Source organism: Stegodyphus dumicola, chromosome 2, assembly GCF_044657685.1.
Source record: "Stegodyphus dumicola isolate Sdum_Otavi_A_Nest chromosome 2, ASM4465768v1".
Taxonomy (NCBI): domain Eukaryota; kingdom Metazoa; phylum Arthropoda; class Arachnida; order Araneae; family Eresidae; genus Stegodyphus; species Stegodyphus dumicola.
In genome coordinates this window covers 1,139,320-1,164,467 of record NC_140769.1, presented here as the reverse complement: position 1 = coordinate 1,164,467, position 25,148 = coordinate 1,139,320, and the positions used below count along the sequence as shown (strand labels likewise).

Sequence of the window (25,148 nt, the reverse complement as noted above, 5' to 3'; positions counted from 1 at the left end):
TCAGGAATGGTGGCACTACGTGTTCGGAAAACGTCTTGCTTCAGATGCTCCCAAAGGTCAGCATATGAAAGCTCAGGTGAGCGAGGCGGCCAGGAAATGTCACCAAAACGAGAAATTACTCTATCTGGAAATGTCTGTTGCAATGGTCCGTCCGTCTGGAACTTTCTCATAACGTCCCAAGTTGAAATGTTGCCGAAATCGACGGGGTAGCAATAACAGAGTAGTTATTCTTGAAATAACTTTCAGCAGCAAAGGCACGATCCCGTGCACTCCAATGATCCATATCACTGTCACACTCGAAATGGCAGCTCATTAGTACACGAATGCGGCACGAGCTGGCGCGCATTCGTGCAGTACGTCATTGTGCCCCGCAAGTCAAATTACGCTATGAACGTTGCCGCAACCTATATTTAATTTATATCAATTTTCGTTTTTCCGGTGACTCATGATAATTCTTTTTTCAGACTCTGCTTCGGAAAGGACTCGCCACTTTTAGCATCAACGGAGAAGATTTTGACTTTGGTAAGTCTTATGTTATTTGTAATCTACAGCACGGCTTAGTTTTATAACGAGTTTACAGTTTTCCTAAATGCAAGTATAGGAACTAAACGTAACCTGGAAAAAAAAAAAAAAAAAGTTTTACTTGCGTTTTTTATGTCTCGAAAGCGCGACTTAGGATATATATTTGATATTTACACAAAACTGTTCTAGTGTAGTTATTTTATCACAAAATCGGACTTTTTCTGATAGAACATACCATTTTTTTCACATTTCGATTCTATGACTCAAATTATGCCTATATATTAAAAATTTCGCAAAATTTGGTGAGAAATTTACGGAGAAATTCATTAATTTATATTTTTTCGAAATTTCGCTAAGAATAATTGGTACTTTTCCGTTTTGCCAGCGCAAGCGATAAAGTCGCCAATAATGACACAACTGATGCCAAACGGAATATCCTCGATGGTAACCTTGTAGAGTCATTAGGATTTTTTTACAGGCAGAAAAGATGAAAAATAGCAAACGCTTTCGCCGGGAATCGAACCACTGACCTCTGGCATACCGGCCCAGCGTGCAGAACCACTACACCACGAAGGACGCTAGAAAAGTGGGAGAAATAATAACCTTTCACGCCTCATTTTCAAAACAAATCACAGCCATTTCTTATCAGATTGATTGTTTCTTTCGTAGTACAATTACATATGATTTTTAACCGGATTGTTCAATTTTATGTCCTAAAGCCATTCGCAGTAATTAAGGCAATTAGGATGCAATCACACCGCTCACTCGAAGGCGAAAATATACAAAAGGGTTAAATTCATCCATTCTAATGAGAATGCACTAGCGAAGTAAAGCACTGCGGTTTTACATATTTTCTGAGTAAGCTATTCGTACGAGTAGATATAATTCTTATATTTAAACAAAAACATAAATTCTCTTTATTCACAAATTCTACCCTTTCTTTTGCACTTAATTTCTGAAATTTAGGACAATTAAAATGCTTGTGATTGCTCAAATTACATAACCTACACGAATTCGGCATATGCTTTTCATTTGCATTAGAAACGACAGCGGTAACTCTATGTGTAACTTTTTTTTGTGTTAGTCACACTATTTGAAGCGTTGAGAGTTCTTGCATGATCTTTAAGAAAACTAACAATTCTAAATTAAGATTTAACTTGAAATTAATGTAGATAGTTACTGAGAGAATTACTGAGATTTTTGTAGTGTAGTTTACGTGAGATGAGATGAGATCACTTGGAGTCACGTGATACGAACCGGCGAGTCAGGATGTTGAACCATGAAAGCATAGTAAATTCTTAAATTAATGTCTTTTTACAAATTTATTGGCTTTTTACAAAATTTTAAACGATATTAAAATGTTTATGCCTTCAAAATAAAAAATTCTTATAACTAAAATTTGTTAACATTTGTTATGTGTATACTGTTTGTTGTCGCTTTGTTATGTGTATACTGTTTGTTGTCGCTTTGTTATGTGTATATTGTTTGTTGACGCAAGTTTGCTTGGCGAGATTTGCGCCGGCGAAACGAAAAAGTACCGAATAATTTAGTTGGCGAACTTCTTAATTTATAGCAACCTACTTTTCTTTGCATGAGAGGGGAAAAAAGGGCCCATGGCTCATACTTTGAAATAATTTTACTAAAGTGCTTAAAATGCATTTGCAGTATGCGTATAAAAGTGCGTCAAATTATGTCAAAGTGTCAAGTTTTGTAAAAATCGCATAAATAGTTTTGAAAACATTTGCTCTGTTTTAGCTCCTCCGTTTGGTATATATTTATTAATATCTCTTTTTTATTCAATTTATTTAATTCTTCCTTTCACATTTCGAAATTCAGGTTCATTAAAAAAAAAAAAAAAAAAAAAAAAAAATCTGATGTGTACACTACATGACTTCCTTGTACGGAATATTAAATTATACGCATTTTTTCTTGCATTTCATTTAAACTTATTCGATTGAATTAAATCTACTTCGCCGACAGCGCATAAACCACAATGGAATAAATGCATTCTTTAAAATTCACTCGAGTATTTGTTTACCATATCGACACTCTGGCTCTAGATTCACTTAACAGAATTAATAATTATATAACAGTTAACTTATATAATAATTATATAACGGAAACTAAGTTAACTGTTATACAATCCAATAATTATATAACATTTAACTTATATATTTCGTTCATATTATAACTCATAATGCACAAAATTTATATCATTTAAAGAATAGAATTATCTAATCGTTGCCACATGTCCTATTCAAATACTATAATAAAGCTAGAATGATTTATAAAAGAAATTAAGCAAACAAAACAAAAAAGAAACAGTTTTTCACAGACGATTGAGTATTTCTCATTTAATAAATCCAGTTCTCACTTCGCGAGAAGGCAAAAATACATAAAAACTCAAAATATCTATATTAAAAATTACGAAGTAAATCTCAAACACTTATTTCCTCGAAAAAACTCCAGAAAGAATTAAGCATGATTTAACTGGCAATAATGAATGAATGCGTTATCTTTGTTGTTGCGAAGCTAAGTTTCTCTAGATTGGCAACAAATCCACTAGTCCCGTGTTTCAAACGTAAACATCAATGGCCGCCATTAAAAAAAGGCTTAGTGGCATTTAGACAAATTTAAAATTATTGATAATTCTAAAAACACTGCATACAGATTTAATAATTATATAATAATTATATAACGGATTTACTAAAGGCATAAAAACCTTAACCGGAAGATAAAACCAACATAATACAATCATTTTTAAAACTAAAAATGTACAATTTGCAAACATACAAGAGTAAAGAAACTGAGATCACTGAGTCGGGTAACAGAGTGGATATATATATAAATATATTTATATACGTTTGGTGCGGCCGATTGCAACCACAATACGAGGTGCACATCTACATGTTATAGCAGTCCTATACACAAAATTTCAACGTTCTGAGACTATTCGTTTTTGAGTTATGCGAGATACGTACGTACGCACGTACGTACATACGTTCGTACAGACGCCACGAAAAATTCTCTTCAGAATTCATTTTAAAGCAGTTTTATAATTTTTTTGGAGAAAAAGAGTGTTTTATTCTGTCCTTACGTACAATTATCACGGAAATACATCATTAAATTGCATTTGAAAGAGGTCAAAATGGGATATTTTCGTTGAAATATGCTGCCTGAAACTTCGCGATTACAATACTTCCTTTTTCCTTCGTACAAGGAAGTAAAAAGGAATTATTGTAATCGCGAAAAATTCCATTTCAACGAAAATATCCATTTTGAACGCTATCGAAAGTAATTTAATGATGTGTTTTGTGTGAAATCTGTACGTTGAAATTTTGTATATAGGACTACTATAACGTATAGATGTGCACCTCCTATGTTGGTTGCAGGCGGCAGCACCGAAAGTTTATAAATATATGTATATATATGTCCACTCTGTTAACCGGCTCAGTGATCTCAGTTTCTTTATTCTTATATGTTTGTTAACTGTGCATTTTTTGCTTTAAAAATGATTGAATTATGTTGTTTTTATCTTCCGGTTAAGATTTTTATGCCTTTAGTTAACCTGCATGCAAAATTGTGGAATTATCAACAATGTAAAAGTTTTTTTAAGTGCGGCTAAGCCTAATTTTTTATTACTATAGCTGCCATGTTTGTTTACATTTGAAACTTAGCAAAATAGTGGATTTGTTGCCAATTTAGAGAAACTAAACTTTGCAACAACAGAATAACGTCTTCTTTTATTATTGCGAATTAAATTTTGCTTAATTCTTTCTGAAATTATCATTAAAGTGAATAGCCTGTTTTTGCTTAAAAAACTGTAATTTTAATTGTAAAAATTGATTTTTTAAATTGTTTTATCTGTACTTGGCGATTTATGTTTTTTATGCTTTGAATTTGTAATAAAAATGTTTTGAATGTTTATATATTTTTGCCTTGCCGCGAAGTGAGAAATGAATTAATTAATAGCGCATGCGCATTAGGTAAGCGGCGCTGAATCGTCTTTGAAAATGTTTCTTTTTTATTTGTTTAATTTCTCTTATACATCGTTTTAGATTTATTATAGTCTTTTAATAGAACATGTGGCAAAGATTAGATAATTCTTCAGATGATATAATTTTGTGCATTCTGAGTTATAAAATGAATGAGATGTAACGCTCTTAAGTGAACGTAGCGAAGTTTCGCTATGGTAAATAAATATAGTGAACTTTAACCCTTTCCGACACGCTACCATTTAAAGTCGGAGTTTTTGATAAAAAAAAGGTAGTCAGCCTAATTAGGCTTAGAGGAGAACACAAGTAAAATGTTGTGAAGATAGCCCTTATCGTTTTAATTCTGGGGCACACTGATTGAATAGAGCTTCGAAAAGAGTGCTGAAACGTCAACAGCATTGTTGTCAATGAACTGACCGATGAGATGCGGAGAAACAAAGAATACAGACTCTCAGTTGCCCTAGATGATCGGTGAGCCCGGTCTGAGCACACCTAAGGTTCTCCGTTTGATTTTAAGCAAGATTTCAAGGCAAAAATTTAAAAATAATACAGAATAAGGAGATTGGCACACAGCCAAAAAATGACATAGAAATTTCTTTACAAACAATTCCTTTTATACCCTAAAAAAATCTGGAAGATTTCGTTGAAAAATGAGGGTCTTAAAAAACTAAACATGGCTAAAATATATGGACTGGTTTGCGCTGAGCTGCCATCTACTATAAATAGAGAAGGTTCAGAATAACTTATAGTTACCTATAAATCCTTTTTCATTCAATGTTTCTGTACGTACAGAAGGACATTTTTAGGTGTGTTCAGACCGGACACACTGTGCCGCAAAGGGTATTCTATTGTGGTTTATGCGCTATCGAAGGAGTAGATTTAATTTAAAATTCGTTCACTGTTAATTCAATATGTTTAAATGAAATGCAGGAAAATGGCGTATAAGTTAATATTCCATGCAAGGAAGTCATGTGGTGTACACATCAGATTTGTTTTTTCTCAGTGTATGTGTGATATGTTGGATTTCGTAATATTTACAAGACTCATTGCTTTACATTTACCAATCTTAGCATAATTGAAAACATTTTTGTCTTTCGTATATATTTATTTATATGTTTCATATCGCTAATTTATTATTTTTTGTGTGTTTATTTTTTAGTTGTGAAACCTGTATCTTTGAAAACCAAAGTTATTTTGAATAAATCCAAAGAAGCCAAAGTTCCAAAACTACTCCTCGATTTTGTCTTACAAGATGCAGCTTCTCAACTGTCCAGGGACCAGGTAATATATTGATTATTTTCTTTTCATCTCACCGAAATTAAAGAAATTTTTTGATTAGTCGTCATGGAATAAATGAAATGGATTTCATAGCAATTATTTCTATATTGAGGAGGGAAAAAATATCACCAAGTTTTTCGGCATCCAAAGACTTTGTTTCCAACTTTTTCTTGTATCGATCTCCTTCTAGAGAAAAGATTTTCTTCACTAATCTTTCCTCGGCCTCTTGCATTGGTTCAGTATTAATGTCGGTTCACCTTTCAAGTTGTTGCCACCAAATAGTAGAGCCCTGTATTATATTTAAAACCTCTTACAATTTTTTTTTCAATTTTTATGAAAATACTTATATATGTAATATAAATGTATAAAAATAATAATTTACAAAATAATAATTACTTATAGACAAAATATTTATTATTTTATATAAGAATATATAAATTAATTATTATTTTGTATAACAATATACATAATAATAATAACTTGTATATTACATAAAAACTAATTGTATAACGTGTATTATGAAATGTATATGTAATATGAATAATAATATGTATATGTAATTTGAACATGTATATGTAATATAAATGCATATATTGCGTACACATTATACAAGTAATTGTACTCAAGTAGCTTAAAGACAAGGCATAGACTATGAAAGTTAAAAAAAAGGGGGTTGTTAGGTTTATGTTTAATAATTTTTAGCCCAAAAGGCCAATTTGCCCAGAAGGACTATTAATTTCGTTTTGGCCTCTTACATTGGTTCAGTATTAATGTCGGTTCACTTTTCAAATTGTTGCCAACAAATATTAGAGCCTTGTATTATATTTAAAGAAATTAAATAAGGAAGATTCTGCATAAATCTACGTATGTTTCTCGCACTGGGATCAAACAACGGTACCTAGAGCCATCTAGTTTTGAATAACGTACGTCTCCACCCGAATATGGGCATCTGGGAGCCCAAATTTGGAATTTGTTTTATTGTCATATAAGGTATTTCTCCCAATTTCCTAGCGTGCCTTCGTGGTGTTGTGGTTCTGCACGCTGGGCCTTTATTCGAGAGGTCCGTGGTTCGATTCCCTGCGAAGGCGGTTGCTAATTTTTATCTTTTCGGCTTCCCCCCCCCAAAAAAAATCCTAATGATTCTACAAGTGGCGCCCGAACTAAAAGTGTGTTGGCTGAGGTTTCCCCACACCCTAGATTTGGCGATTGGGTCCCCTGAAAACCCCAGTCACCCTTTAAAAAGGGGAGTATATAAGGTATTTCTCCCAATTTCCTAGCGTGCCTTCGTAGTGTAGTGGTTCTGCACGCTGGGCCGGTATTCCAGAGGTCCATGGTTCGATTCTCGGCGAACGAGGTTGCTAATTTTTCATCTTTTGGGCTTATGTATTAAAAAAATCCTAATGTCTCTACAGCCTGTTTCATATTTTGTAAAGTATTTATGAGTTTTTGGTTAAGAAACTCGATGATTTCAAAGCGAGCCATGGCAACACCGTACGGGAGGGATTATCTGCAGCGCGCGAGACTGTGTATCGGAAATTCTAAAGATATGCTCTTTTAAATGTTGTGATATTGCTGTTGGATTTAATGTTATGTTTTAAGTGGGAAGAACGGGATATTTAATAAATAAAGGTAACACACGAAACATTAAAGAATCACCTCTTTGGGCGTAATCTCAGTAATTTCTTTACCCCTACCCCTGAATTAAAGTTTTTTTACTCAATTTAATACAGTATGCAATTCAGAATCTCGTTATTTTGTACGTGCTTTGACACCGCCCAACTGTAGTGGTTAGCGTTGCTGACGGGCGTGCGAAGGGTCGGGTTCGAATTCCCAGAGGCGTAATGGCAAACTGCACATTCAGTTGAAACGAATTTCGGGTACTGCGCATGCCCAGAAGAGAATTTGGCGCAATTACGACTTTGGTACAATTTTAAAGGGAGATAAATACGGTGTGTGGTTGATATTCTGTTATCTGGGCGTAAACAGTTCGAGATTTTGAAACTTATTATAATGTAAGTTGCTTCATTACTTTGAGTGTAAATATGGATTGCAAATTGCGCACATTTTCGTTTAAGAAGGATTACAAAACTTGGAACATTACAAGATATATTAGTTGAACCTTTATTGATTATACTTCTGAGGAATAAAAGCAATTGCGTATTTACCATACGTTCCATTCGTATATACTTTAACAAATTAGAGAATAAATCCATTTAAAATTACTGAATTAAAGTCAAGGAAATTATTATAAATAACCGATATTAAACATAACGTTTATGAACAAAATAAACCAAAATGAAACGAAACAGAAGCAAATGCATCAAGCACTTAGTGGGATTCTCAGTTACTGTAGAAAGTGACGAATCTTAAAAACTAGTTAGCGAATAATCGCTTAAGTTCGTGTAACAAGAAACAACAAGAAGGAAGGGTAACTAACCCTTTATTATTTCAATAAGATTTAACAAAACTCCAGCTTGGAGTGTACACTAAAAGCCGACACTTGGGCTTGAACTTAAGAGACTAAGAAATGAACTAAAAATAAGATTAACTAAAGAAATATAGCCGAAGCTATCAAGATTTTAATCGAGTTGGCCCCTTAACTTTATTTGAGTACGAAGCTTAACAAGAGCCTGAGTACGGCCGAGCGTAATATGCGATATGCGACGGGGGACGTGGGCACCATCCCTTTACCATTGGGTTAATTGGTACAGCGCCACGTCCACCTTTATCTAGAGTTTGGCTATTAGAACAATGGGAGATTATATACATATTTGATATTGGTATTAAGGAGTGCACAACCAAGAACATACAATACTCATACATTGAACACAAACATTGCACTACAGATACGGTTTAATATTACGAGTACTGATATTAAATATTGTCAAAGCAATGCGGCATAGGTCATAACTCATACATGCAAGTACAATTGTTAGAACTGTTACACATGCGTTACATAATATGTAGTACAAGTGCAATTTTGGAAAAGCCAGAGAGATGAAAAAATAGCAACGCCTTCGCTGAAAATCGAACCACGGACCTCTGAAAATACCGGCTCAGTGTGCTGACTCCTACAGAAGAAGACAGAAGACCATCAACAGAGCAACCGCATCATCATTTAGACTTTCGGTTTATCTGCTCTATTGATGGGTGCTATCCATCATCTGCAGCTCAGCGGCAGTTATTAAAACAGTTTAGTGTACATATTACGTTACAATTGGTTAATGTACAAAACATAAGTAATTAGAAATGTTGAATACATAATATAGTAACTTTCAATTTAAATAACTTTTCAAATAAAAATAAAAACAAAATATGAAGTCTATGTAGAAGTCAACATATAAATATATGTAAAAGACCATATGAAGAAGTCCATATCTTGTAGAATGTTCATATGTAGGATATCCATACGTATAATGTCTATATGTAGTAAAATTAATAAAGTCATAAAATAAAAAATATAAAGTAGTAGTTGCTGACCCCTACACCACGAAGGTACGCTAGGAAGGTGGGAGAAATATCTTCTAATCTAATGTGGTACTAATCTAATGTGTGTTCTATATCTAAATGTGGTACAGCAAAATATTGATCTTGGGTTTCTAATTCATTGGCCACTGTGTGTACAAGATGTGAGACACACACACACACAAAACGAAACTGGTTCAATAAATCATTATATTTACAGAATCAGTTCTCCGTGACATTGTCACCTTCAAAGTAAGTCACCTCAGCAAATACCAACTTCTGCATTCGTTGCTGCCATTGCTCTTAACAGCTCTGAAGCGAGGTTTTTGTAAGGCCTTTCAAGGGATTCTCCGTTTTTTCCTGAACCTCTTCAGCTGAGGTAACATGGGTTCCCTTTAAGTAAAATTTAACTACGTAAGGAAATAAAAAAAGTCGCATAGAGCCAAATCAGGTGAATAAGGAGGATGCCCCATCATAGTAATGTTTTTGCTTATCAGAAACTGCTCAACAGATAGGGCCATGTGAGTGGGTTCATTGTCCTCATGAAACAACCATCCATCACTCCACAACTGTGACCTTTTTATTACAACATTTTTCACGAAGTTCTTTTAGTACTTTAATGTAGTAGTGTTGATTAACAGTCTTACCACTGGGAACCCATTCAATCATGATCAACTTCCACACTGTCCCGTGCCCCTCAAAACCGCATATACCATTCAAACACACGTGCATGAGACGACGTTTCATCTCGATAACCCTCGGTTAACATTTGAAACGTTTCCTCCTTGGCTGATTTTTTAAGTTTCACAAGAAACTTGATGTTGATTCGCTGTTCGGATTTTACATTAGACATTTTTCTGGCAGAATGCAGTTGCACGTGTTCACTCGATGACGCAGCATTCCCCACTGGCGTGGTCAGTTAATTCGAAACAGGCCGCATGGGTAGAGGCATGACGTCACCGAAACAATTGTTGCCAACTCCACCCTGTTTTCAAGCTATACACTTAGTCTCCTTTTCTTTTGGAGTCACACCTCGTATAACTATTTCGAAATACCGTCTATTTAGTGATGCCATCTGTCGTCTAAAATGCGTATTATTACACTTACTCTCGATTTTTTTTTTGTGTCACACTTCGTATATCTGTTTCGAAATACCATCTATTTAGTGTTGCCATCTGTTGTCTAAAGTGTGTACTATTAATGTAATCTTCTTTCTCTAGTTTGTGAGCATGTACCAACTTGGGAGAGCTTTCGAACTCATGTCTGTCAATCAACGCTTCCGAAAATATTTCCGCGGGCTGTGTGTCCGAGGTCACGCAAGAGATTACTGGAAAGACGCCTACACCGCTGTGCTGGAGGAATACATCAGGCCTTATACTTGGTCCCGGATCCGGGAACACAGGTAAGCCGTCTGGGCAGATATCGTGATAAAAGCATATACCGTGTTTCCTGGAGTATTTTTCTACCTAACTCAGCCCCAGGTTTCGAAATGTTTAAAACATTCATGCAATATTTATATATTAAAATTCATTATTATATATTGATCGTCTGACTTTTAAATGTACACTCACTTCCAAAAGTTAAGCACGGAGAGGAAAATGCTAATTTACACGGAAGCCAATCAGAATTGAAGAGGTTGCAATTCGCTGCAGAGGTAGATGGAAGTATGAAAATATGTTAGGTAACAGCCAATCGCGCTTTCATGTCAAGAAATATGCAAAAAAGGCAGTCTTGCAAGAAGCCAGCTTTATGAAGGGTTACAGAAGTTGATTGTAAGTGCTGATAGAAAGTGTTTAAAACTTTCGTACAATTTGTTTTCAAGACATACGTGTTTCTATGATTTCGTGAAGACGAATGGAAGATTCTGAGCGCTGGCGTGCTGTGGGGCGCATTGAAGCAGGACAGACGATCACAGATGTTGCTCTTCGGCGTTCATTATTCTGTAATTTCACGTTTATGGAAACAATTCCAAACCTCACAGGCAGTTGTCCGATAACCCGTAGCCGGTCGCACAAGGGTTAGAACCTCCGAGGAAGATCGATATATTGCTGTTGTAACCAAGCGGAATCCCAGAGCGACCTCCACACATGTGACATCTATGGTTACATCGTCCATTGGTAAGTCGATATCTGCAGCTACTGTACGCCGAAGATTATATATGAGTGGACTGTACGCCCGGGTACGAGTTTGTGTTCCTCTATTCTTCCAATCAAGAGGGGCACGATTACAGTGGTGCCAGGAACATGTATATTGGAATGTGTCTGACTGGGACAATGTTATGTTTACTGATGAGTCAAGATTTGCTCTGGAGCCAGGTGACAAGCGTATAAGGATATGGCGTGAACAACGAACTCGCAATTAGTCCCCAAAACATCACCGAACATCGCGCATTCCGATGCGGAAGCATTATGGTGTGGGCAGGGATTTCATTAGAGTACCGCAGCGACCTGCACATCTTTAAGCGGGGTTCTTTGACGGCTGTCCGGTATCGAGATGAAGTCCTAGAACCCATTGTGAGATTGTACGCTGCAGCAGTTGGCCCTACTTTTGTTTTAATGGACGATAACGCCCATCCCCATAGAGCTGACATCGTCGATGACTACCTCGAGAGTGAAGGGATTGCGCGTATGGCGTGGCCAGCATATTCGCCCGACTTTAATCCCATTGATAATCTTTGGGATGCTCTCGGCCTTGCTGTATCTTCACGTTTCCCACCTCCAGCCACTCTTATTGAGCTGGAAACTGCTCTACAAGAAGAGTGGCTTAATTCTGCGGTGGTTGACCACTAATTGAAAGCATGGTCACAAGGTGTAAACTTTGTACACAGATGAGGGGGGGTCACATACCCTATTAATCTCCATTTTGTTTCATTTTATGCTGTTTATTTTCACTTTATACATAATTCTGTTTAAGTCTCCAGTATGTCATTATCTGATAACTTACAAAAATTTAATATTGTTTTCATTTCTGTATATAATAATTGATTTTGTTTTATGCATAAATATATATGCTACTTTCCTCCCGAATTTTGTGTCACTCAAAGCAGTATTTCTTGATTTTTTTGCATTTTACATCTTCGTGCTTATTTTTTGGAAGTGAGTGTACCTTAAAAATGCCTAAAGGGTACACCAAACATTAAATTTAAAACCTGCACAGAGTTTTACTCTGCATAAAAAGTTTATCAAATAAATAAATTAATTAAAATGTATCACATATTAAAAAATTACAATGAAATAAGCAATAGCCCTTAATACAAATATTAATTATAATAATAACTTCCCGCTGCAAAACCTAAGTACTCAAAGGGTATAAAGGAAGTTAAGAACTTTGTTTCCTAAAAAACATCATGCAAAACATTTTATATAATTCAAATTATATGTAATTAAAACATAATATTAAAAAATTACAATGAAATAAGCAATAGCCCTTAATACAAATATTAATTATTATAATAAATAAATTAACTAACTTCCCGTTGCAAAACCTAAGTACTCAAAGGGTATAAAGGAAGTTAAGAACTTTGTTTCCTAAAAAACATCATGCAAAACATTTTATATAATTCAAATTATATGTAATTAAAACATAATATCAAAAAATTACAACGAAATAAGCAATAAATCTCATATTTCCAAGAAAAACAGTCAGCAGTCCAGTATCCAAAGCGATGAATGAGAAACTGTTGCCCAAACCACATTTCTAAAAGAATGAAACTATCATCAGAAAGCAATAACCAGTCAAAATTGTGCTTTGTGGATGACATAATTCAAAATATACAAACCTCTTGCCATTAGCTAATAAAAAGAGAGAGAGAAAAAGAGGAAATTCTTTCTGTTGTGCCTGGCGAGACACATGCGCGTCAGAATAAGGAGATTGCGATGTGCGTGTCCAAAAATCAGAAGAAAATAAGCGGCATGAAATAAGCAATAACCCTTAAAACAAATATTAATTATCCTAATAAATAAATTGAAAAAATGAATACCTTATAAACAGTGAAATAAGCAATAAATATTTTATCTAATATTTTCGCATATGCATGCATATACAAATCATTGAATGAACAATTGTTGCCAAAACCATATTTCTATTTAAAATGATGCGATTTCATCAAAAAGATAAAATTAAAAAAATTTGGATTCGAATTTTGAAAAAATCGTTTCGAGGAACACTGGCTCTTGTCTAGATGTACCTTGTACCAAATTTCGTAGCCCTGGGTCTATTAGCTTACGCACAGCACGAATAAAAGACACTCACAGACAGACTCTTTCTTTTATTATATGTAGAGTTTGTTATTATATATTTAAATATATTCATGCAATTTTACTCTTTCCCTTTACTCTCAGAGAAGATGTTCACTTAATTTTAAAATGTATTTGTCACTGTAGTGGTTCTTTCCGTCTTACAAAGACAAACCCTGAAAGACTACATGCGAAGGCCACTCCGAGCCTTTGCCTTCTAACCCCACGCCAGCCTAATTCAAAAACCGAGCCATCAAAGAAAGGCAAACAGGTACCGATATTTAGTCTACGATTTTGCTGAGTCAGCTCCGTATTCGTCATCTCTTATTATGCACGGATAGTTGAGGCTCGAAGAGTAGCAGAAACAATACTAAGAAGGGAAAGATTTAACTGAGAGGGAAGTAGAAATGAAGATATGTTATTAGGTGTTGTAATGTTAATATTACTTCGTATTTGATTGGAATGTATACTTCGCAACAAAAAGGGGGGCCAGTTCAATATCTCCCGTTCTACTGGGCCGATTGACGAAATTCGAATTGCGTTTTCCATGTCTCGAAAGTGCGAAATATAGGATATATATATACAGCATTGTTCTAACATAGGTACTTAAAACAAATCGGACTTTTTCTGAAATAACACACCAGTTTTTTCCATATTTTGGTTCTACGAGTCAAATAAACTTTGAAACTTTTGGTGAGAAATGCATGGAGAAATTAAAAAATTTATCTTGGCGCATTTTTTTTCAGTTGCGCCAAGAATTCATTCGGCGAACTTCTTAATTTATAGCAACCTATTTTTCTTTCCTTTTCTTCATTGTACATGTGGAGGAAAAAGTCATCTTTCATACTTTCAAGTAATTTTAACAAAGTTCCTAAACCACATTTGGCGTTGCATTCTTATAACAAATATACCAAATTTCAAAACTTGCGAATATGTAAATTCGCCTATATCTTAGGAAAGTTTGAATAAAAAACTGATTTTTTTCAGGTATGCTTAAAAATGCATCTACTTTAAGATGATAATAAAAATTTTAGGTTATAATTCAAAATTTTTTCGAAAAATTTATAAAAATTATTTAAAAAATAAATATTTAAAATTTGGGGAATTTTATTTGGAATAAACCTAAATTTGGAAATTTGAGAATAAGAATGAAATAAATTTAATGAAAAAAAGATATATTAATCAATATATGCCAAATTCAATTAACATGGAGGAGTTAAAACTTGCTACATATAAGCATATATACATAAGAGCTATTTTTTTAAAACTACTACTGCTATTTTTACAAAACTTGGCAATTTGGTATAATGTGAGTTTGAATTATTTGAAATGAGTTGTAATTATTTGAAAATAGGACAAAGGGACTTTTTTCCAATCATGCACAATGTAAAAAGGGAAAGGAAAATATGTTGCCATATATTAAGAAGTTCGCCAAGTAAATTATTCTTGGCTCAAATGAAAAAAATTCCTTCCCCAAGTTAAATTTTGAATTTCTCCATTAATTTCGCACCAAATTTTTAGAAAATTGAATAATTCGGCATAATTTGAGTCATAGAATTGGAATATGGAAAAAATTGGTATGTCATTCCAGAAAAGTCCGATTTTGTGTCAAAATACCTATATTAGAACAATGCTATATATAAATCTAATACATATCCTAAGTCGCGCTTTTGAGACATCAAAAATGCAAGTTGAGTTTCCTCAATTGGCTCAGAAGAACGGGAGCTATAGAACTGTCCCATTTTTTTTCCCCCAGTGTACGTTTTTTTTTAATAAATAACACTGGCATAGGTTATCGGCAGATTATCTGACTACATTTCATTTCTTATGTTCTGACTGTAACCGTGTTTTTAGGAAATTAAATGATTCGCATCCGTATGATAAAATTAGTAAATAAAAGTACAGAAATACGCTAAGTAGCAAGAATCAAAAACTGAAACTGTCGTCATATTTAAATTGTCCTTATACATGGTGCATCCGAGTTCGACCAATAAATTCGGTATGAGGTAACAGGAATGAAGAGGATGAAAATTTGGCAAACCACACCCAAACTCTTTATTTAGGGGGGCTTTATTAGGGGCTCTTTATTTAGGGTATTTTTAGGGAGTCGCAAACCACAACCAAACTCTTTCTAAAAAAATTTGAATCGAAAAATTGCTTTGCTATTCTTTCGTTATAAAGGCATGGCTGTTCATTATCAACAATTATTATTTTTTCAGGAATAATTATCGGCGTTATAAATCCATGTACAAAGAACATCTTCATCGGCCCACTGATACTGAATTAAAACTAGACTTGCAGCTTCTTGAAGATACTCTGGATGTCACGAGCATTTTGACAGCGAGAGAACAGGCCAAAATGGAAGTAAGTCACTTCTTTTTTCGTTCGGAAGTTGGTGAAAATTCTTTAACCTTCTACGTAGTCAGTAAAAATGTTTATTTCCTTGTCACAGGGTTAACATATTGTTACGTTTAAGTACGGGTTCGTGGGTTTGTGGTGATTGGCGACAACACTTGTTGAAGAATGAAAACACAATTTATTTGCCTGTATTACTCAGGAGAGTTCTAAAATGACGTTTAAAATCGTCGAAAAACTACAACTAACACACTGAAACAATCGGAAACTCAGCCTTCAGGCTATAATGGTGGAGACAGCTTCACGGCAAAGCACCAGAGTACAGCTCCCGATTCGGTTCGGTCGTTCTCGGAACTCTACGTGCTCTCGAGACGCTCCACGCTGCAACTCGCGATGCAGTCAATGATACACTAGAGTACAGCTTCTGACGCGGTTAGGTCGCTCTCGGAGCTCAACGCACTCGAAGATCAAACTCGACAATGCACTAACTCGCGATACACCAAAGTCCCAATCACATTATGTTTCGGCTACGCGGGACTTGACGTCGAAAGGGACATTTCTCAGAACCTGCACAATTCCTGGAAACCCACGTAGCTAGGTTACGATTTTCGACGATGCACTAACTGCGATACACACTAACGACGATGCACTAACCGCGATATTCCTTCGGTGCACTTGCTGCCTGCATGTCAACTCGATCGACTCCGCACGGACTAACTCGAGACGAACTATCTCGCACTCTCGGGGCACACACTAACCAGCAGTCAGCATAGCTTTCAGCTTTTATTCCAGAACATTCTGGGCTAAACCGATAAGCATTCGCTTCAGAAGGCTCTCCATCCGTCCACACCATATCGCCAAATGGGCGATTTCTCGCCAGATGTGACAACTCTGCCTTCCCTTGCCATTTTATGGCAAACCTTAAACTGCTTTGCGGGGAAGCCATCTTACCGCGCCTGTACATTTCGTAACAATATGCCCACTAAATGTATTCGGTCTATGCAGTGTTTATGTAGTGTGTATTGTAGTAATGTCAAATGTAGTGTCCTGTTACTTCATGTAGTGTAGCTTACTTCATGTAGAGTTATCAGGTTCAATGTTCCGTCTTACCTTCTTCGGGAACATGCAAGGACCTGACTCGGAACAGAGAGCTTACTAAAGCTATGTTCAAAAATTGTGGGAAGTAGACAGGATACACAAGAAGGGTATACAAAACCCTTTATTTTTCTCTATTTACAATAACTTCCGTACTTCGGAAATACACAGACCCGCTACTTAGGGTCAAAACGTAAAAGTATAAAAATAAAACTAAACTCTAATTTAACTTTAAAATAATAAACGTGGAAGATTGGCCTTATATTAAAGGAAGCCGTATGTAGTACAGAGAGCTGTTAATACTACAATACGTTTACAAAATTATCAAGAGGATTAAACCTCTGGCCTGGAAGGCAACCAGCAATTGAGTAAAACTTCTAAGGTAAGCGGCCTGCTTCAACTCACTGATTCCTCTCTCTCGCTTGGCAAAAAGCCACAACTTAAATACTTGGCGTTCGCCAGACAAACTTTGCATAAATACTTTAACGCTTATAATTCTGGCCAGAAGTAGAAAATAAGAAGTGATAGTAAAGATTTAAAATAAAATAAACGTTAGTAAAACTTAAGATCCTTACAGAGTTAATTTATGTAGTGTCTTCTTTTGTAGAGTAGCATAGTCTATTTTTAGTAATGTAGTGTTGTTTTAAAACTGTATTTTCGTGCAATATAGCACGCGCTAAATGTACCAGGCGAGTACTAATCTTATGTATACAATAGCACTTACGTATTCTAACAAGCAAGTGTTGTAATCCCCCTCAAGCCCCTGTTTGGGGCATGTTATCTTGGAATTAGATCTTAAATACACTCCCGATGTGGTCCTCTTGGGATCCATAGGGGGTGTTGTCCAGCATAGTTGGAGGACTCGGATTATACCGGAGTGCTTATTGTAAAGCTGTGCGGGCCTCTTTTTATCTGTTCACCTTTTAACCCTTTCCGGCACGATACCTTTTCAAGTCGGAGTTTTGATTAAAAAAAAAAGATAGGCAGTCTAATTAGGCCTAGAGGAGTACACAAGTATAATTTTGTGAAGATAGCACTTATCGTTTTAATTCCGTGAGTGTGCTTAAAGTGGGCACACTGATTGAATAGAGCTTCGAAAAGAGTGATGAAACGAGCATTGTTGTCGATGAACTGACCGATGAGATGCGGAGAAACAAAGAATACAGACTCTCCGTTGTCCTAGATGATCGGCGAGCTCGGTCTGGGCACACATAGGGTTCGCCGTTTGATTTTAGGCAAGATTTCAAGGAAAAAAAAAATTAAAACTCATATAGAATAAGGAGATTAGCATAGAGCCAAAAAAATAACACAGAAATTTCTTTTCAAACAGTTCCTTTTATACCTTAAAAAAATCTGGAAGATTTCTTTGAAAAATGAGGGTCTTAAAATACTAAACACGGCTAAAATATATGGACTGGATTGTGTTGAGCTACCATCTACTATAAATAAAGAAGGTTCAGAGTAACCTATAAATCCTTTTTCATTCATTTTTTTCTGTGCATACAGAAGGAAATTTTTAGGTGTGTCCAGACCGGAGACACTGTGCCTCAAAGGGTTAACACATCATATAGCCGTACAAGGACAAAGTATCAGATTTCTCTGCATACGTTGCATGAGTTAGAATATACAAAGTACAGATCTGTATTGTATATTCTACTCTATGCAACGCATACAGAAAGATCTGATACTTTACCCTTGTATGGCCATGTAATATTTTGATTTCGGAGCGTAACTTTCGGATAGTTGCGGAATCCGGACGATACACGATTAGCTTATGCAAGCCGCCAGGGTGTCCGGATACGAACTATGAACTACTTCATACTGTGCAGTGTGTGTCAGATACACCAGTACTACGTACTCAACGCTGCGTAACATGAAATGAATTCATAAACCGTGCGCTGAACTATGAATAAACTTATAAATTGCGAACCGTGTAACAAAAAACCAACCAAACAACGAACCACGTAGCATAATCTCCCCCCCCCACCAACAAAGCTCCAAACTGAAACAAAAGAAATGTGTATATACACGCGTAAATAACTTGTATTTATCCATGCAACTGCAAAGTAGCCGTGTAAAGTATATCTTAGTCAATATTGTATACACCCGTAAATAACTTATTGTATTTATTCATGCAACTGCAAAGTAGCCGTGTAAAGTATATCTTAGTCAATATTGTATACACTCGTAAATAACTTATTGTATTTATCCATGCAACTGCAAAGTACCCGTGTAAAGTATATCTTAGTCAATATTGTCTGCAATGTAAATTATACACCATTATGAATGCTGCAATGTAAACAAATGCACGAGCATGGCATGCCTCGTGAGGGCGCACTTCCATAGATGGTTAGCGCAGTGGGGCGATACCACTTTTGCCCATGGCGAGGTTTTGGTGCCCCCTGTACATCTTTCTGTCCGGATCTGCTGTCATCTGTTCACCTCTTAAATACCTAAAACACCCTTTCTAGTATTTTACATATAATGTTTGCCAATTGCTTATGTTTCAGTTGTTTAAAGAAAACCTTTATTATGTTATGGATTCTGTTATTTTTTTACTGTGATTTCTATTCAGATAGCGGTGGAAGAACCCAGCATGGTACGCAAAGTTCCAACCCGCAAGACCTGGAGTTTCTGGAGCTGGTTCTCGTCGACGGGCGACGAAACCGATGGATCTTCGCGCGAGTCCCCAATCGAAGATGAAGAAGCAGAAGAGGAGCTTTTGATCGTCGGAGACAGGGATAGGAGCTGGTGGTCACGTATGACAGCCGAAGAAAGAAGGAGGCTTTTCGAAGGCATAGGTTACGAACGGTGGGGTCCTGGACCCGAGGCAGAACTCAATCACATTGGCCACAAACTCAACTTCACGCTGGCCAATTGCACGCTGTCGCTCATCAACGGGGACAGGGAGATCCTGGTGGCCACAGTCACTCATTTTCTATCCAGCCTGGAGACAAGACCAGGCGCCAAGGCCTACAAAGTTTCCGCCCGGACCGAGAGTGTCGTGATTGAAGGCGCCTCGCTGGAAAACGATCTGGTGCCCATCATCACGGCAGACAGCGTCACCAGCGGTAAGTTCATCCTCTTATTTCCACTGGCTGCTAACATATACGTCTAATTGACAAAAATCTGAAACTTATAAGGTATTTCTTCCGCCCTCCTAGCGTGCCTTCGTGGTGTAGTGGTTTTGCACGCTGGGCCGGTATTCCAGAGGTCCGTGGTTCGATTCCCGGAGAAGGCGTTGCTAATTTTTCATCTTGCCTGCTTCCAAAACAATACCTAATGTCCCTATAGTGGCGCCTGAACTAAAAGGGGGATGAATGATGATTCTCCCCACCCAGTATTTGTCGATTGGGTCCCCTTAAAACTCCAGTCGACCTTTAAAAGGGGGAGTATATAAGGGATTTCTCCAGCCTTCCTAACGTGCCTTCGTGGTGTTGTGGTTCTGCACGCTGGGCCGGTATTCTTGAGGTCCGTGGTTTGATTCCCGGCGAAGGCGTTGCTAATTTTTCATCTTGCCTGCTTCCAAAAAAATACCTAATGTCTCTACAAAGTGACAAAAATAAGTTGGCAATGTATCAGCATATGTATGCAGATACTATATCTAAAAGTACGTAGTACGCATAAGTATGCAGATACTATATCTAAAAGTACGTAGTACGCATAAGTATGCAGATACTATATCTAAAAGTTCGTAGTACGCATAAGTATGCAGATACTATATCTAAAAGTACGTAGTACGCATAAGTATGCAGATGAAGCTATTTTTTTCTCCAGTTTTCAAACTTATTTATTTATGTCCTTTTTATTATTATTTTATATTCTTTTCTAATTTTGACTGCTGATTGTAAATAATAATGTAAACAAGTCATGATTGTAGACATGATCTATAAACTAGAAATAAGTTGGCTTCTAGCCACCACAATTTATAATGTCATGATCAATCTTTACATGTAAATAACAATATACTGCTAGATAATAATGTAATTTCTGAAAAATCAATTATCACAAAAACGTATATTACAGCAGATAATGAATCGTCCAAATTGAGCGGCTAAAGCTTCGGCACAACTTTACAACAGTACTTAAACGTAAAGCTTTGTAAACAATTTTTTAGTTCTTACTTACTTCTGATAGTAAACACTGACGTAAACAGATCTACAAAAATGATTTGTAACGTGGGAAGATCGCGCCTGTTTCTGCTGTAATATATAATGTCCTGAAACATGTTGTTTGTACCCACTACAATAGATAACATTTTGAAATATGCACCTGCACAACTATGTATATCGCAATGTATATCATGTAATTTAATCCATTTTATTTGAGCTAGCTTAACGCTGAAAGGTAGGAGTGCCGTTGATGTCGCCCGCGATAGCAGTATTTGTAGTGCTGGCTGGAGTCACAATTTCCATCACGATTCGCGGAATGTTAATAGTTTTCTAGTTGGGTGTGTGGGGCTAGTACCTACCTTCTTAGGGTAAAAATTAGGTGGCTCCCCTCATTTCTACATAACATAACTCATACGTCGAGTAAAGTGAACAAATGAACAATTAATAGAGTTGCTTTTTTAAATCGGTATTTGCTAAATTCAGCCTCGAAAAAAAACAATTAACAGTGTAATTAAATTATCAATGACACTTTCCATCTCGTGTGGAAACTTTACAAGTATTGTGTGTCAGAAAACAAAGTGCTGTGAAAACGTACTCAATACTACAATGATGACTTGCCACCTAACCGGTGTAGTGGTTAGCGTCTCTAACTGCCGTGCCGAAGGGCCTGGGTTCGAATCCCGGAGAAGGCGTGGATGTTTGCGAATGTGTAGTGTCGTTGCGGCGTGGACTCCACATTTTTTTTAACGAGAACTTCCTTGTTAATGCTGTAGTAGTCAAGAAGCTTAACGTCGAGTTTACAAACTTTGACATATGAGAATTCAGTTGGCGTCATCTGAATGAATTATAATTGGCAGACCCTTCTTTTCACATGAGTAGAAGATCTGACATCATTCCTGAGTGCAGATATATTGTTAGGTTTAATTCCAACTGGAAATTTAGTGGCGCCGCTCAAACGGTGTAGTGGTTAGCGTCGCTGACTGCCGTGTCGAAGGGCCAGGGTTCGAATCCCGGAGAAGGCATGGATGTTTGTACATGTATAGAGTCGGTGCGGCATGGCGGCATTCTAAATATGCGACCAGCCGAAAGTCCTACTGAGAGGTTTGGTGGAAAGGGAAAGGGGTGGGAGACCCTCGGACCCGTACCCCCCGGGGAGCTCACCTTCGAAATTGCGGGGGGGGCGGAACTGAGCCAAATCGTACTGTCACCTGTTAGGTGCTCATGGCTGTTGCCAACGACAGAGGTAATCTTGCGTTCCTTGCCGCGAAGAATTTCGTGGGCTTGGGCTGACTACGTCAGACAAGTGAGCATAAACAACTACAACACAATGATAACTTCACGAAGGTTGTATTCTTTATGGTTTTTACAGAAATTCCTGTGGGTGCCGGCACTTTTATTGAAGTCACTTGAGATCTTGAAGCGTCTTCCGAAACTTTGATGAAAGTTTTGTTTTTACTGATAAAAAATGAACTTTATATAGGTGTCACAAAATGTGCTGGTACGTTGATTGATATCGCCAAGACGGTATAGTGGATGAGTTGGCTTCCGACCGAAGTATAGATATATCCATGCAGAATTGGTTACCAACTCAGCGGGAATCAACCACTAGCTGCCAGGCCGCAGCCCCGGGCTGAGCAGACGACATTTATAAAATGCAAAAAAGAGATATACATGTGCATACAAGCACTTGAAGAAGAGTTAAATCAAAATATATGTATATACATATAAACAAAAACTCATATACAGATATATACACACTTACATATATAAGTATTCCGAAATAAATAAAAGTATACATACTCTCACTCATACTGATTTATACATCCATACAAATACGTTATCATGATAGTTAAAGTTTACAAGAAGCATGCCATCGAGGTACGCGTAATCCTTAGTATAAATTAGGTACCATAAATAAAAGATATAAACATGTACAGATACATTACAGCATTCAGATACAGTGCGAACTTTATGTATGAAAACCTGGCATAGCATAAATACAAAATTACATATTGTACATACATTTCACATACTCTGTTGCTGACATATTGAACTAGCTTATATAGACTTTTATGACTACTATCTTCCAGTGTCAGAAGAATAATTGCTAGTACAGTAGTCAATTATTGTTTTCAGTTTCCGCTGGGCAACTCTGTTACTTTGTAGATTCTGGAACCAACTGGGCCAGAATCTGGCTCCTGGTTGCTTGAGGCTGTTAAGTGCTGTGTGTGGGCAGGAGAACACAAAATGATCTGGATGACCCTCCTCCCCACATTCGCAGTTACCATTCTCTCTAAAGCCAAAGTGCAGAGGTATGAAGGAAAGGGCCCATGACCAGTGAGGAAATACGTCATGTAATTGCTATTAGTTTGGATTGTTGTCTTGACCTTGGGAATGAGGTTGTAAACACTCCCTGTGGAGGCTTGATCCCAACGTTCTTGCTCTTAGAAACTTACGTATGCAGGACTTTAGGAGGGCGCGTGCCATCTATAAAAACACATATACCAATCGAAGCTCTATTCATGGAGAAATTTTTGTACCGAAACTACGCATTCTTACGGACAAGCTTAAAAAATCTCGATGAATCAAGTGTTCAAGCCTACCTCACTTCCACGGAGTATCCGTCCTACTGCCAATTCAACAGCAGAGGCAGCCAAATTTCTCCTTGACAATATCTTTCCTGATGACGATCCGGATGAAGACCTGGAAAAACATCGTTCCCTACGCCAAAATTTTGAGAATTACTCTACATTTGGTATGCAAGACACAGACCCTCCTCCATCCAGAGCAGAAGTTGACCGCATCATAAAAGCACTCTCACCTCGTAAAGCACCAGGTCCGGATGGAGTCGATAATCAAGTGATTAAAATCACCTTCCAAAAATTCCCAGTCTTAATCTTGGCTTTTCTGACTGCATGCTGGCGTGTCCGGTTTTTCCCGCTGGTATTAAGACGGCTGAACTGGCCCTTTTTCTAAAACCAGGAAAAGACTCTTTCCTTCCATCCTCATATAGGTCAGTTTGTCTCCTGCCTGCTCTGGGTAAACTACTTGAGCGAGTTGTACTCGGTAGACTCGTATACTTCATTGAATGATCTAAACGCCTTCATCAAAATCAATTCGGTTTCAAACCAGGTATGTCCACGGAGCACGCATTGAGTCAGCTGTTGGATATAATACTCACTAACAAAATGGAAGATAGACACACAGCAGTCGCATCCCTCGATATTCAAGGAGCTTTCGACTCGCTGTGGTGGCCCCACATCATGAACAGTTTGGATGCCCTCAAATGCTCTGCTTCTATAACAGACCTGATTCGCAGCTATCTTGACAAAAGACAAGTTTTAATGACGTTAGACAGGGAATTGGTAAGGAAGGGTCTTAAGAGGGGATGTCCGCAAGGTTCCTGTCTTGGACCCGTTCTTTGGAACATATTTGAAAACTCAGTTTTTTCAGGCTTTGAAAACAAAGAAGGAGTAAGGCTTTTAGCATACGCAGACGACTTTTTACTCATTGTAGCAGGCCGAAGCGACTTTGAAATGCGAACTCAGGGTAGCCTTAATTTGTTTGCTGACTGGGTGAGTGGTTAGGGGAGGGGACTGCAGTACCGAAAGGCCCGGGTTCTAATCCCGGAGAAGACGTGGATGTTTGTAAATGTATAGTGTCCGTGCGGCATGGGAGCACTCCAATGCGGCGAGCCAAAAGTCCTCTCGATTGGTGGTAGGGTAAGAAGGGTGGAAGATCCTCGCACCTGTCTCCCCGGGCTGTTCTTCATCAAAATTGGGGGCGGAGCTGAGCGAAATCGTACTGTCACCTCAGTGAGTCACGACAACAACAGACGAGAACGGACGAGATTCAAGCTACAAGAAAGTAGAAATGAAGCTATTAGATACTGTGTAGAGTTTCTATTGTAGTTGTGTTAGTGTTAAAATCCTGCAGACTTTACTAGATAAACAGCGAATTATCGTTATGCCTTAAGCAACTCACCGAATACTGAATAATAATCTTCATCGGAATAAAGTAATCAACCAACGAAACTGGGAGATAATGACCGACGAGCGCTGTCCAGAGAAATTCGGAAGAACCGCACCCAA

The 25,148-nt window shown here is 37.1% G+C and overlaps 1 protein-coding gene across 1 annotated transcript in view; it reads left to right on the top strand.

The window, feature by feature from the left end:
* Nucleotides 1-25,148, top strand: part of LOC118194141 (intermembrane lipid transfer protein VPS13A-like) — a 483,044-nt gene that overhangs the window by 53,759 nt on the left and 404,137 nt on the right. Inside the window, exons 9-13 of the mRNA XM_085810380.1 lie at nucleotides 465-522; nucleotides 5,677-5,798; nucleotides 10,481-10,662; nucleotides 15,715-15,859; nucleotides 19,521-20,016. Of these exons, the coding sequence (XP_085666506.1) occupies nucleotides 465-522; nucleotides 5,677-5,798; nucleotides 10,481-10,662; nucleotides 15,715-15,859; nucleotides 19,521-20,016 (1,003 nt within the window). The remainder of the gene's footprint in view (nucleotides 1-464; nucleotides 523-5,676; nucleotides 5,799-10,480; nucleotides 10,663-15,714; nucleotides 15,860-19,520; nucleotides 20,017-25,148) is intronic.